Raw genomic sequence first — 14,241 nt, 5'->3', positions numbered from 1 at the left:
GGAGCATTAAGATCTTTCTAGAAGCGTGGCGATAAGCTATTTAAAGAACACCTCAGCAATCCAAGAGCAGGCACAGGCATCCAGGGTTTAAAAGGAGCTCAACCCAGTCAGCAGGAGGAGCCAGAGGCACCGAGCGGTGTGAGACTGAGCAGAAGGCAGACTTAGAGAAAGAAGAGAGTGTCTGCGAGATTGAGATAAATCATATCAACACCAGAGGAATGTGTGAGATAAGACAGGTGTTTGGAGAGGCTCATGGACAGCCAGTGAATTGTAGCGCATGCAGCGTTTACAGGAGGACATAGACCGCTGCGACCCACAGCCTGGGCGAACCTGGATAAGAGGCGGCCTGTTTCCCCCCAACCTCCAACTCCTGATCAACACAGGAGACTGACCCAGACTGTGTCCACAAAGGGGAAGATCACTGAGGTGACAAATCGCCAATAAGCCGGAGCCCACCAAGGAGAGGAGGACGCACACAGCCAGATATGCAACATTCGTAGCAGTTCATGCTTCCTGCCACATTCCAGAGATATATCATGCTGAAAGCTCATAAAGAAAAATGCATTAATGAAAATTTGTGACTGAAACTGCCTAGGAGAGAAACTGTATGCCTGCTGTTTACCGCAAATCTGCATATATCTCAGTATAGCGGCTCTCACGTGACCTAGCCATGTTCAGTTTAAGAACACTTCCGCTAGAGCCACAAACCCAAGAAGGTACCCAGGTGAATTCTAAAGATATCACAGAACTCAACCCAAGGTAAGAATCGAACTACTTCCAAAATCTGACAGGGGCAAGATGGAAGATCCTGTCAAAGTTTAAAAGAGCAACACGCCATGCAGAAACTAACAAGAAACCCGAACCACCCAAATCACCTCGCTGGGCATGACTCAAATAGAAATACATGCAATAGCACTGCTTGATTGGTATGAGCAGAACCCGGCATCAGAGACGCATTTCCTGGATGTGGTTGAAGTGAAGGACATAAGAACTTTTGCGCAATCTGCAAATTAAATACTGCAGCGCTGCACAACAGTGCCATGCAACAACTGTCTCACTTCAGGGACACGTAAACAAACATGGCAGACTGTCTCCTTAAACAAATAAAACCAACTGTTTGTCCTGCGATGGCCTGAACAAAAGTAGGACTGATTCAACTGCAGCTCACAATTTATACCTGTTTATTTGAATAACACAGTACTTGATAGAGAATGTAAAAATATGTTATTGTTTTTTACATGCAAATACTTTTAACCAATAATAAACACCCTAAATGAGCACTGTACCTATCTTGTATTCTGTGTGTAATTAAAAATCAATATAATTGAAAAATGTGAACATCCAAAATAGTTTAAAGGGTATCTTGATGGGAACAGCGCGATAATTTTTTAATAATGATAGCCTAATGCATGTAGATTAATCTAGCGAGACTGAGTGAACGGCAGAACAAATCAGCACGGCAGAAAATCTGCTGAAAAGAAGATGACCATATCAAAGAAAGACTGGAAAAGAGACATAGAAATAGAGGGGACTTGACAAAGGATTCGAGGTAGACTGCCAAAAAGAAAACAATCCTCAGCAAAAACCAATAGAAACGTTAACAAGATGTGAAATTACAAGACTAGAGATTAAATTATAAGGACCAGAGTAAACAAATCTGGTCTGCCGTACAGCCGTTACGTGCCTGAGCTTTACAGGACCACAACACACACACAACACACACACCACACACACACACGAGTGATATGCTTTAATGAACGGTAAGAAACAACCCCAACGGGGACTCTAGCACGTTGCAACTCAAGCGGAACGAGTCAAAGCACACAACAATGGATACATAATGTAATAGCATGTAAACAGCTAATACTAGGCAGTGGAGCTTCCACAGCGGGCTATCTCCTTAGGCAAAAGGCCAAGCTCCCAAACACCAGGGCTTCCCAGCGAACAGTTCACGGCTACATACAGCATGCACTAACATCAGCACTTTAAAACCTGTCTTGAGAAGGCGAACACCCTACTAAAACGTAACAAAATCTTCCCAGTCCTTACATGGTCCCTGGCCAAAACATCTTATAATGTTTTATGGAACATGGTAATGGGTCCAATGCACAGTCACTAGATAGGAACAAAACGTAAACACAGCTTTGGTGTGTGTGACCTCTCAATACTGCAGAGGAACTACTTTACGGACTTTGGGAGACCAGCAGTGGGGCAACTAGCCCAAGGGCACATCTGCCCCACCGAATTTGTGTATGTCGCGATAGTGCCATGCATGCCCATGAAATTGGGAGCAGGAGTGAACTGGCTTGGGGTCGGGCCAGAAATAAGCGCTCAGTAGGTGTGGAGAGGGTCTGCGGCTGGCGCACGGGTTGAGGCTGTGTGCGGGGTAAGGATCCAGAGTAGATTCAGGCCATGGATTGGAGCAGAGAGACGGTGGGAGCAAAAATGTCTGCTGGCGGGACCCGCCGAGGGCTCAATCGCAGGAGGGATCAGCAAGGGTGGGGTGCCAGAGGGTCAGGGTGCAGATCCAGGAAGCTTTTAAACTCAAGAACCCAAGAACACGCATGTCCCCTCAACTCCTACGGCTCCATGCATGGGATCCACCCAGGTTTTGACCTGCCCTAGTCGCAGGCACCACCCAGGTGCCTTGATTAACCTGGAGCAACTGCCATTTGGTTACCAGGGTACTAGGGATTTGTTTAGCCTGGGGCTAACATACCTGTTTCTCAGTACTTTACTGTAGCCATCTGGCCTTGTCCCATCACACATGTAAATACCTTGCAACGCCAGCTACAAAAGTGCCATGCAAATGCCTGTTCTCATGTTCTGGTGACACTAAATAAAAAGAGGGCAGCATTATCTCTTGTAAATGTAAACAAACTTGTTTGTCTTAGCGATTGGCTGAACAAAAAGTAGGACCAAGTGGACTTGTAAGCTCTGATGTTTTACATTGTTTTGTTTTTGAGTGCAGGTATATAATAAAACCACCTATATTTGTAAGTTGCTCTTTCACAACAAATAGATTGCACTACAGTGCTTGAATGAGGTGAATTGAAAAATACTATTTCTTTTATCATTTTTAGTGCAAATATTTATAATAAAAATAATATGCACTTTGATTTTAATTACAACAGACTACAATATATATGAAAAATGTAGAAAAACATTCAAAATATTTAATAAATTTCAAATTGGTATTCTATTGTTTAACAGTGCAATTAAAACTGTGATTAATCGTGATTAATTTTTTTAAGTATAATTAATTTTTTTGTTTAAATAATCGATGAAAGACTGTTCAGATTTTTTAAAAGCATCACCTCCTCTTTAAGGGAATACCTATCGAATTCTGCCAAGGTTTAAGGTAGCAGTTGTTAAAAGCAAATTAAAAAGTACCATTAGAACTTATTTCAGTTAGTCAGAAGATCCATCCTACCTCCTGAAGACACAAAATGAACGATATTGTTTAGCTGAAGCCATCGTCTTTGTATGTGGTTGATGACATAAAGCTCTGGTTTCATGTCTCCCTCTTCTGGTAGGTGGATAATATCCACAGGATGTATGACACAGATTTTGAATACCCACTGCCCCTTCCACCAAAACCGGGTATGTGTGAGAGGAGACAGGACTGGCTGTATTATGTTAGATATTTCTTTCAAACTATTTCAAGACACAACCACAATGTAAAGTACTGTAGCACACAAGGAGTTAAGGCATCCAAGATCTGTATGAAAATCTCAGCTCAGCAAGGTTTTAATTGTTTTAAGTTTGACCATTGTCACTATTTATACTATTTTATTTATAACATATTTTAAAAGAGATGACCTAGGTCATCAATGATCTAGGCAAGGGGCTTTGAATAATTCAGCTAGCAAACTATACATTTACAAAAGTAAATCATAGCTCTTACTGTTCTCTGGCTGCAATCCAACAGAGTTTATCAAGCCCGTCTTGTTTCAAAACTTCCATTAGGTTCTCCCTAGATGAATTCTTATACACAGTTCCTAAAAAATTACATAGATATGATCTTGGAGAACGTAGCATTGACCAGCTGGGCTCTACAATGGGGAAATTCCTGTATCTGTAACAACAATGTATACATTAGATGAAAATATTTTTATGTCAAAGGAAAAACATGGGTTTTTGCACCATTTCATGTTTATGCAGCAGATTTTAAGAACTGGAATAGCTTTGTAATCAGTTTCAATATTTAACTATTGACCGAATTTAAAAAAAACAAAGATAGCCAAACACTGATGGATAATATTTATCATTATCCCTTTGTTTTTAGATTAACATTCTGTAGAATGTGTACATAATTCCACTTGGTGCTATCAAAAAGAAGTTAGGGATCTTCTAGGGTGTGAATCAGAAAAAAAAAAAATCTGTTTCAATAGCAGCTGTTCTCAATACCACCACTTATTTTGGCTGAAGTTGCTGGGTTAGTGGTTCCTTTGGATTGATGTCTTGGTTATTTGAATCAGCTGAAAGTGTATGCTGTAAAAACAATGCCATTGGTATACTGCCAAATGAAAACTCAACTCTGTCCCTACAATCTGTGCATCTTCACCAATTTAATCTGTGAATTGCACTTAAAGTTACTGATTTTAGTCATAACAGCACCAATGGTTCAGCTAAAGGGCTGGCAGAGTCATTTGCATTATCTAGATCTAATTTACCACACTTTTGTATGTTAGTATTAAATTACATGTCCCTCTTACAGCTGTCACATTCTCAAAATTAGCTAAGATTTTCTTTCTAACTTTTTTATTTTTAGAGAGTAGGTCAATAATACTGTTAGTTTCCCTTCTATTTCTATATTTGTTCTATATTATTACAGTAAGGAAACAATTTGGAAAAAAACATGCATTGATCACAAAATTAATCTAGTTTCAAAACAAGCCTGCAATCTTACTCCTGGGGGAATTCTGTGCCACTGCACATGTGCAGAATTCATGTCCCCAGAACATTTCTTTGCTTCCCCAGAGAAAAATGACTTTCTGATGGGGGAAGCAAAGGGAAGCCACAAGAGCAGTTATGTGACCCTCCCCAGCAATATGTTTTAGGTGCCCAGGGCAGCCAGCAGAGAGGTAAATCACTCTGAGGCAGGGGGTGGGACTGGGGAAGACCCGGCTGGTGGATCCTACCCTGAGCTGGGCTCAACTGCAAGTCCCGGCTGGGCTGAGGAGCATGGGACTTTCTCTTCCCCTGCACAGCATCCACGGCCAGGTCAGACCCACCCTCGGAGTCCCATTAATGTTGCACCCATACCCCCCAACAAGCCTCTGTGCATTCAGATCCCCCCAACCTGGATCCCCCATTGAGCAGCCTGATCCCGGACTGACCCAAACAGAACCCTCTTAACCCACATCTTGATTCCCCCACACTGAGCCCCTCCACAGTTGGATCCTGCCAGGCTAAGCCTGCCTGCCCACACCTGGCATGGAGGGGCAAGGCCGGAGGATGTTTCTGGGGCAGGCCCGGTCCTTGCTCTGTGTCAGGGTTGGGTGCAACCTCACCGCTGAGTCCATGTCCCGGGGGACAGCTGCAGTGATCTCCCTGCTCTGTGCAGCCAGTGGCCTGTGCTCCGCAATGCCATGCTGGAGTCTCCACATTTATTTGACAAATAAATTTTGCAGAATTTTAAAATATTGTGTGCAGAATCTTATATTTTTTGGTGCAGAATGCCCTCAGGAGTACTTTAGTCCATCCTCATTTTCCTTGGCTTCTCCACCGCCTTTGGTACTGTTGATCACACACTCCCCTTCTGAACATTTTATTCCCCACCCCACCTGGGGGTTTCATAACTCTGGCCTTGGCTACACTGGCGCTTTACTGCGCTGCAACTTTCTCGCTCAGGAGTGTGAAAACACACCCCTGAGCACAGCAAGTTACAGCGCTGCAAAGCGCCAGTGTAAACAGTGCCCCAGCGCTGGGAATGCGGCTCCCAGCGCTGCAATCTAATCCCCATGGGGAGGTGGAGTACCTGGAGTGCTGGGAGAGCTGTCTCCCAGCGCTGGCGCTGCGACCACACTTGCACTTCAAAGTGCTGCTGCGGGAGCACTCCAGCGGCAGCACTTTGGAGTTTTGAGTGTAGCCAAGCCCTCTGTCCTTTCCTGGTTCCCCTGCTACTTCTTTGGACAGAAATTCAGCACTTCTTTCAGAGGTTCTCTCTCTTCCTTGCCATTGTTTCTCTCTGTAGGTTTCCTACCAGACTTTGTACTTGTTTCTTTCCACTTCTCTCTGTCACTCCCTCAGCCACTCTTCATTTGGGTAATTGCATCCTTTTACATCAATGACTGCAAATCTACCTTTCCACTTCTGACCTCTCCCTCTTTTTCTCACCCCCTCACCCTTGCATCCCAACCTACCTCTAGGGCATTTCCTCCTAGTTGTCTCATTGTCATCTTAACATGTTCAAAACTGAATAGATCTTTCCTTACAAACATTGATTCTTTGCCACTGTGCAGGCTCCATGTTTACTTTCTGTCAATGGCATCCTGAGCAAATGTCCTTTGGTTCCAATAAAAACATGTTTTCTAATGGCCAGCATTGCAAATTCAACATGGATCTGAAAATTACGCTTTCTGGCTTGCATTATCACCATTGATAATAGAGATTCTGCAGTTGGAATAATTCTGTTAAGACATGAGTAAGACAGGAAAGGATGAAGATAACTCTCCCATAGCTGTATCCACTCTACAACACTAACAGGATTAAAATGGAGTAAACATTTATTGCAAGGCATCTTACTATAAATGTTTCAGAAATAATGTTACAGATTTAACTGCTAAAAACAATAGGCATTTACAGTTCATGCATAACTGATTCCTTAAGTGTAATTTGTTTATGTTTAACACTTACGTAGCTACTCCTAGAGGCCACTGGAAAATATCTTCTTCGTTTACCCAGGTACAGTCGTATACCACATAAAGTAGTTCCACAAATCCTCCATGTCTTTTCAGGTATGGCTGAATCCATTCATTGTTACACTGTTCACTTCCAAGCAGCACAATGGCAACATGCCTCAGCTTGCGAGTTTGTATTAAAGTTTGTGCATAATGCAACCACTGAGTGGCGTAAGTGATCTTTGTTTCCTCTCTTCCATTCAGAACTAGAACCACATTATCAGCTTCTACTGAAAAGTATCCTGGGACTACGGCTGGACCAGTGATGAAACTGTGAATAATAAAACACAAACACTTGACCGCTTCTGAGATATGTTACCAACTTTTATGCATATTCTGTTCACTGCATTGTAAACAATCTGCCTGCAGTGTTTAGAGATTTTGTTTCTTCATTAAAACAGACATTATGTACTGGAAAATACTTTTGCCATTGTGACAAATTTCAGACAAACAGAGTCTAAAATGACAATTTGAACTTTAGTAAAGCTCGTGTTGGCCTTTTACCTGAACAATAAAGAGATTAAAAATTAATTGCAAACACGGTATAGTGCAGGGACATCAGAACTTTTACTATATTCAACTATTGAAAAGTCTTGAAAATCTGAATGAACCCACTGAAACCAGACAGATTCCCTAGAATAATTAGTTTGGGTATGCTTTGTCATCTGTGAAACGGATCAAAAACTTTTATTCTTTTCAAAACCAACAGAATATAAAATACCACCATAGGGACTGAAAATCTTCAGTTTCATATGAGAAATCTGTAATACTGTATTATGACAGACACTATTACGAAAGGAAGGATGGTCCAGTGGTTAGGCCACTAGCTTGGGACTCAGGAGACCAGTGTTCAATTCTCTGCTCTATCACAGACCTCCTATGTGACCTTCAACTCTGTGCTTCTATTACCTCCCTGTAAAATGGGCATAATAGCACTTTTCTAATGGGAAGGGGGATTGTGAAGATATATACATTAATAAATTTTGAGGTGCTCAGTTACTACAGGAACAGAGATCATTACAGTGCCTAACTGCACTTCACCTTTGTTTAACCATCCAAAGGCCTGACCTTGCAAACACCTATGCATGTATGTAGTCTCATTGAAGTAAATGGGACAACACACATGTGTGAAGTTAAACATGTCCATAAATACTTGAGTTCTGATCCTGCAAACAATCTGGAAAGCAAGTCGGCGTTAATGTTCTAAAAACTCCCTGAGAGTACCTTAGAACTGGGAAGGTGGGTTATTCTTAAAGTTTGGTTGTTTTTTTTTTTAATTTACATTTGAAAAGTTCTAGGAATGTTAAATTATTCCTCTGAAAATGTTTGGGGTAGATATATCATGTCCTCTTATGCCATCATATTCTGCATCAATGAGAACAAAGAAACACCCTGAGTTTATTTACCTGCCCGTTTTAACTGGTATTTTGGCAATTATGTCTTTAGAGTTAATACTTCTAAAAAATACCCATATAAAAAGGTCGCAGTGCCCCACCAATAATTAACATTAGCAAGATGCCTCCCCCGCCACACTCCCAGCAGCCTACAGACTATAATAATAATAATGCACAAAAACTCCACGAGCAGCAACATCAAATAGTCAAATACAGATGACAAGTTACTTCAGCCAGCCAATAAATAAAAATGAAAAAACCTCTGCATTCCCACATCACACCTAACAACATATCCACCCTCATGCTTCCTCACAAAATCCTATCACACAAGCGGATTTTGTATTGTGACTGGAAGACATGAAGTTGGGCTATTTCAGATTAAGGAAAAAACAGATTAATCATAGATAGAAGGAGAGAATTCACATTTTTATACTTGATAACTAACCTATCCAATTTTTAATTTTTGCTGTATTGGTACTTTCCACTTTTTAACTCTGTATTTTGGAAGCATCTGAAATGTGAATAGGTTCTGCTTAAAATGGAGACTTGGCAAACTCTTCTCCTCCAAAGAGGTTAGGACAATCTGGTTACACCCAGAAGACAATCTAGTTAAATGCCAATATAGAAGTCCTTTCTCCCAATGAAATAGACATTAAGAAACTATGTAAATATGTTAAGTATTATTCACCTGAAACTGACAGATAATTTAAAGAAGAAAATGTTTTTAACTAGTCAAGAGTCTAAAAACCCATCCATAAGTGTAGCAAAATATTTCTTATCACTAGTTAAAGCAACAACTGTAATCTGTAGGTGGGAAGAGTGGCCACAGAAGAGGGTGAATTCAACCTTGCCAACTTTCACTGAGTTCTTTGCACAAAGCCTAGTTCTTCTGACTTTAAGCAGTGATGGGCAATAGGATTGTTCTTGTAATTTCTAGAAATTACATTTTAAATGAATCAAACTGTCATACTGAACATATTTAACACAAGGTCTGAAATTAAGTATGGCAATAAATATGTTCATGGTTGGTCAGAATGAATCACCAAAACAAGCATTATTGTTATGCCATTTCCCTTTATGCAGATTAAAATATTTACAATTGTTGGAGTGGGAGGGATGAAATATACAACTGGACACCTTTTCCTACACTGTTTATGTTTTAGACTGCTAAAGTTAACACAAGAGAAAGTCAGTGTCATGCAACTGGTACCTGAAATGTGTTTTTCCTCCCTTTATGCTTCCTTCTCTCCACTGCGCAGTCACATCAGCAGGTTCAAGCAGACCTTCAAGAATATGTTGCCAGAGGTAAAGACCTACATAAATAATGAAGAGCGGCTGGAGTACTTGGTGCATATATGGCATCTCCTGTCTACTGTAAAAATCATACCAAAAGGAATTTTTCAGGAATTGTGTGGCAATGATGGTGGGATGTGGATGTCAAATTTTCCTATTTAACATGAATTGGTTGCTCAACCCCCCAAAAATAAACAAACCCATCCACACTCTTTGGAATTAGAAAGGGAGGATTTTCTACATCAGGCCAAAATTTGGGCGGTTATTTTTTAAATTGTAGGCAGGCAGTGTCCTGTTAACTGCTGGACAGGAAAACAAAAAATGACTCTGTAAATATATTTGTTAAAATGTTAAGCATTATCAGATTTAAGACAAGTGCACTTGTCACAGGGTGACTTGCCCCTTTAAGAGGCAAGGGGGTCCAGTGTACCTGGACTGACCACCTGCTGCCTAGTTGGGCTTAAGGGAAAGCATCTGGATCCTATAAAGGCAGACACAGCTGGCCGGGGTGGGGGGCAGGACAGATGCCTGAAGACAATACAGGGAATGAGAAGGCTCTTGCAGGGCCCTGATTCAGGAGGGAAACAGACCCTCCAGGAGGAGGTGGTGGGCCAGCTGAAACTGGAATGAAGACTTAAGTTTGAATTCTATTTTGAAAGAATAAATAAATTGGCACCCTGAAAGTGAATGCTTTGAATTTGGACTGTGGTCTTTTAAGGGGCCCTGAGACTTTTAAGGTCTTTTGTGGTCTTTTAAGGGGAAACTGAGGCAGGCCTCAGCAGAGCCATACTTGAAAAGGAGGAGGCACTATAGTGTAGTCATGCCCAATTTCAACACTGTTTGCAGTTGTGAGAGAGAGGTGAGGTTTCTCCCCTGAAAACATGGAATATTTTTACAATGGAAAAATACCCACCTATAGTATGTCAATGAATATAAATGACCACCATAAAAAATCCCATCTAAAGATGGCATTGTTGCAGTTTCAATGAAAATTCCTCCAAAAGTTCCATTCACATTCTAAGAAGATCAAGGTTCTTGGAGTTTTATGGATAGAGGAAATGCAGTAGCTTCTAAAATGGAGCAACTTTCAGGTTAATTGCTAGCAGTGCCAAGAAAAGGGTGTTCACTTTTAGATAATTAAGGCCCTAGTCCTGCAAACAGTTACATGCATCAGTTCAATATAAACACTAAAGTATATTAAGTTACATTTGGGAAGGTTCTAGATGGGTCGCTGTGTCCAAGGCAATATTAACCTATCAGTAGAAAAACATACACTTTACCAGCCTGATGCAGAGAGGAGGTCTTAGAGGGCAGGGAAGACTAAGCCCACAAACACAAACTCCAAAGCAGCAGCTCCTGTTCCACAGGGTGGGCATTCTGGGTTTGTGAGATGGCACATGGAGCCACAGCTCTACTCAGGTCCTACCAGCCCATGCAGCCCTCACCCAGCCCTGTGGGACAGGAGTCACTGCTGAAGGGTGAGCAGGGGCAGCTCACTTTCCAACTCTCTTCACTTCCCTGGCCTCCCCTCTGCACTGGGTTGGGGTACTAGGGCAGAAGGTGGTGCATATATGTAATGGTGGGTCACAAAGAAAAAAGAAAAGAGAAGACAATGTAGTTGGTGAGTCCTCTTAGTAAAAAGTTTGTGAAGGGAACAAATGTGCACAACCCACATAATGTTTCTTTCTCTCAACTTCTGACCTAGAAGTCAGCATGAAAAAGTATTCACCAGGACTCTCCAGTTTTTTGTATCGCACTATGTGCTCTGGAATGAACACTGCAACACTACGCAATTTGCTTAGGATAATCCAGCAAAGAGAGTCCCTGACAGCAGTACAGGATAAGCAAATGATCAAAGTACACCAAAGAACTGAAATTCTCGTGTTGTTTATACTGTTCTGAATAATAAATACTTATCGCTTATACCAGGCCTTCCAGCCAAAGACAGCACAGTACTTTAAACAGGTAAGCAAACTCTATTATACTCACCTTTACAGAAAGGAAAAGGGAGACACAGAAAGGTTAAGGGACTTGCAAGGTCAGTTAGCAGTATTAAACATATTAATCACAAATGCTTACCAATGGCTGCTTTACCCCAGATCTGCACTTTAAGGTCCGTTTGTTCTTGTTGGGATTTCATATTTTTTAACATTTGAATATTAGTTTCATATCTCTGCTGTGAAACAATCTGCTCATTTTTTTCATCTCCTTCCCAGGGATTCCATTCTTCATTTCCCAAAGAAGAGCGTTCTATGTTTAAAAGACACACATTTTGCATTAACAACCTCAGGTCTACAAGTCTACTCCTAATTGTTACAGAAATAACAGGTCTCATTTTAGTGGATGCTTTGTAAGGTACTGTCCACAGCATGAGTATTTTCAAAACACACTTATGCCCAACCATGGCTACAGCATAGCTTCCATCTGTGCTCATTGCACTAGCGTACAGTGACAAAAATTAGATGTCTAATTCCCCACAGGTAGCAATAGTGGAAGCTTTAGTGTAGACAGGGCTCAGGTCTGCCTGCGCAGCATTGGGGCCTACATTTGTACAGCACCTAACACAATGCTATCCTGCACCCTACTGGGTATCTATGGTGCTACCACAATAAATTGTGAATTTTTTAATCCAGGGCATGAGAAATTTTCTTTGTGGATGTTCCAGTAAGCAGCTCCTGCAATGAAAGATTGAAAGGGTGTGGTGGTGGGGGGTAGCGTGGAAGACGAAACAACCAAGAGAGACCTATTTTCCATATTATAGGAACTATATTTAAGACTCAGAAAATATGCATTTTCCACCCAGGTGACTCATGGGCATAAAGTTACGTCTAACTGATGACAAAATACAAAGACTCTGTCACCGAAGTTAGGAGAGTGACTAGCTCTAGAAGTCAGGCCCGTATTTAATCCTCTGAATTGACAGCTAGATTAAGAAGAACTAATACTACAGTAAAACCTCACATATTCAAAACAAATTGGCCCTAAAAGGAGAAAATTTCAGAACAAACCGGCACCATGAATCATGTACATGCCATCGAAGAAGCGGACCTTATCAACAAAAGCTTCATTGTGCTTATGGTGACCAGACAGAAAGTGTGAAAAATCGAGACGGGGTGCGGGGTAATAGGATCATAGCTATAAGAAAAAGACCCAAAAATCGGGACATCTGGTCACCCTCATTGTGCTGCTGGCATTGCTGACATTTACTGCTAAACAGCTAATTCTTCCAAGCATAGACATAAACATACACCGAGGTATTGGGCAGGGGCCTCTCACTAGCAATTGAAACCTGTAGATGCCACGGGCAGGCGCCTCAGTCACCTCAGACCGTACGGGTGGCCACTAGCTAACCCCCACCAACCCAAAAGGCTTAGCTGGCTGCCCACGTCTCCAGCTTGCTACATAAGCGGCACCTCTTGCCGCTGCCGGGTGGGGGTAAAGCTTCCCCCCCAACCCCTTTGTATTAAAGCCCAATCGCCAGGAGCCTCAGCTACCCGATCACCAGCATCGCGGGCGCTAGGCTCGGCACTCGGGGGGGATATTTCACAGGACAGGAGCCAAAGGGGCCGGAAGGCACCGCAGCCACCCCCTGCTTGCTGCCTAGCAGCAGCCGGCGCCCAGCATGGCCCCCGCTCACGCCCCGGGTACGTGTGACAGCGCAGCCGCCGGCCGCGCCCCACCGCCACGTTACCTCTGCCGAGCCGCAGCTGCCGGGGGCCACCCCGGGAGGCGGGCGGCCGTCTCGGCCGCAGGAAGACGCTGTAGGCGGCGTAGAGGGAGAAGAGCACGTAGCCGGCCAGCAGCGCAGAGCAAAGCCGCTTCCGCGTGGCCCGCATCCTGCCGCAGCCTGCGGGCCGCGCGCCGGGCCTGGCCCGGGCCCGCCTCCCGTCCCGTCACGCGCCAGCGGGGGGCTGCTGTCGTGTCCCCCGCCTGCTTGGAGGCGGGCGGGGAAGGGTAGCGCCGGGCCGGAATTGGTCCAGCCAAAGGCGGGACCCCTATGGCGGTGCAGTGGCCCAGCAACACCCGGACCTGATACCCTCCCCCCCCCCCCCCGAGGACAAGCTCCTATTGCACAAAGCCACCGCAGGTGCGTTCCGGTTCAAGAACCAGACCCTGGCTGCTCGTGGCAGCATTGGGCCGTTTGAATTGTACAGCACAGAAAACAAGAGGAGCCACTTCTGCTTGCCTGGGAAGGTCTGACACCCCCTGGTACAAACCCCCTGGAAAAGCACATTTGGTTAATGGTACCTGGATCTTGCTGGATCCTGATCTAGTCTGGTCCCAACCACCACCATCTAGGGCAGGGGTTGGTAGCCTTTCAGAAGTGGTGTGCTGAGCCTTCATTTATTCACTCTAATTTAAGGTTTTGCGTGCCAGTAATATGTTTTAACGTTTTTAGAAGGTCTCTATAAGTCTAATATATAACTAAACTATTGTTGTATGTAAAGTAAACAAGGTTTTTAAAATGTTTAAGAAGCTTCATTTAAAATTAAAATGTAGCTCTTATCGGTTTGGTGCAGTGGTTCTTAACCTGGGGTGTAAAAATTTTTTAGAAGCTGCAGAGCGCTGGCCCTGGGTCAAAGGCAGAGCACTGGAATAGTTGCCGGTACCCCAGGCCAGCAGCAGGCTGAGCAGGGCCAGAGGCCTGG

At 43.2% G+C, this 14,241-nt stretch overlaps 1 protein-coding gene across 3 annotated transcripts in view; it reads right to left on the bottom strand.

Annotated features, from left to right (window-relative positions):
• The window catches only part of RXYLT1 (ribitol xylosyltransferase 1), a 20,642-nt gene extending 7,167 nt beyond the window's left edge, over positions 1-13,475 (bottom strand). Inside the window, exons 1-5 of one of the 3 annotated variants that reach the window (XM_032769521.2) lie at positions 13,284-13,475; positions 11,672-11,842; positions 9,510-9,612; positions 6,862-7,176; positions 3,908-4,078 (exon numbers count right to left, since the gene is read on the bottom strand). In XM_032769521.2, coding sequence (XP_032625412.1) covers positions 3,908-4,078; positions 6,862-7,176; positions 9,510-9,612; positions 11,672-11,842; positions 13,284-13,428 — 905 coding nt within the window. In that variant the 5' untranslated portion in view covers positions 13,429-13,475. Of the gene's footprint in view, positions 1-3,907; positions 4,079-6,861; positions 7,177-9,509; positions 9,672-11,671; positions 11,843-13,283 lie in introns of those variants that run through there. The other 2 variants (XM_032769520.2, XM_032769522.2) reach the window with 2 other exon arrangements.
• Between the last annotated feature and the right edge of the window lie 766 nt (positions 13,476-14,241).

The sequence above is a fragment of the Chelonoidis abingdonii genome, chromosome 1 (assembly GCF_003597395.2).
Source record: "Chelonoidis abingdonii isolate Lonesome George chromosome 1, CheloAbing_2.0, whole genome shotgun sequence".
NCBI lineage: Eukaryota > Metazoa > Chordata > Testudines > Testudinidae > Chelonoidis > Chelonoidis abingdonii.
Note: the sequence above shows the minus strand (reverse complement) of the source record. Positions and strands in the feature narration are given on the sequence as shown.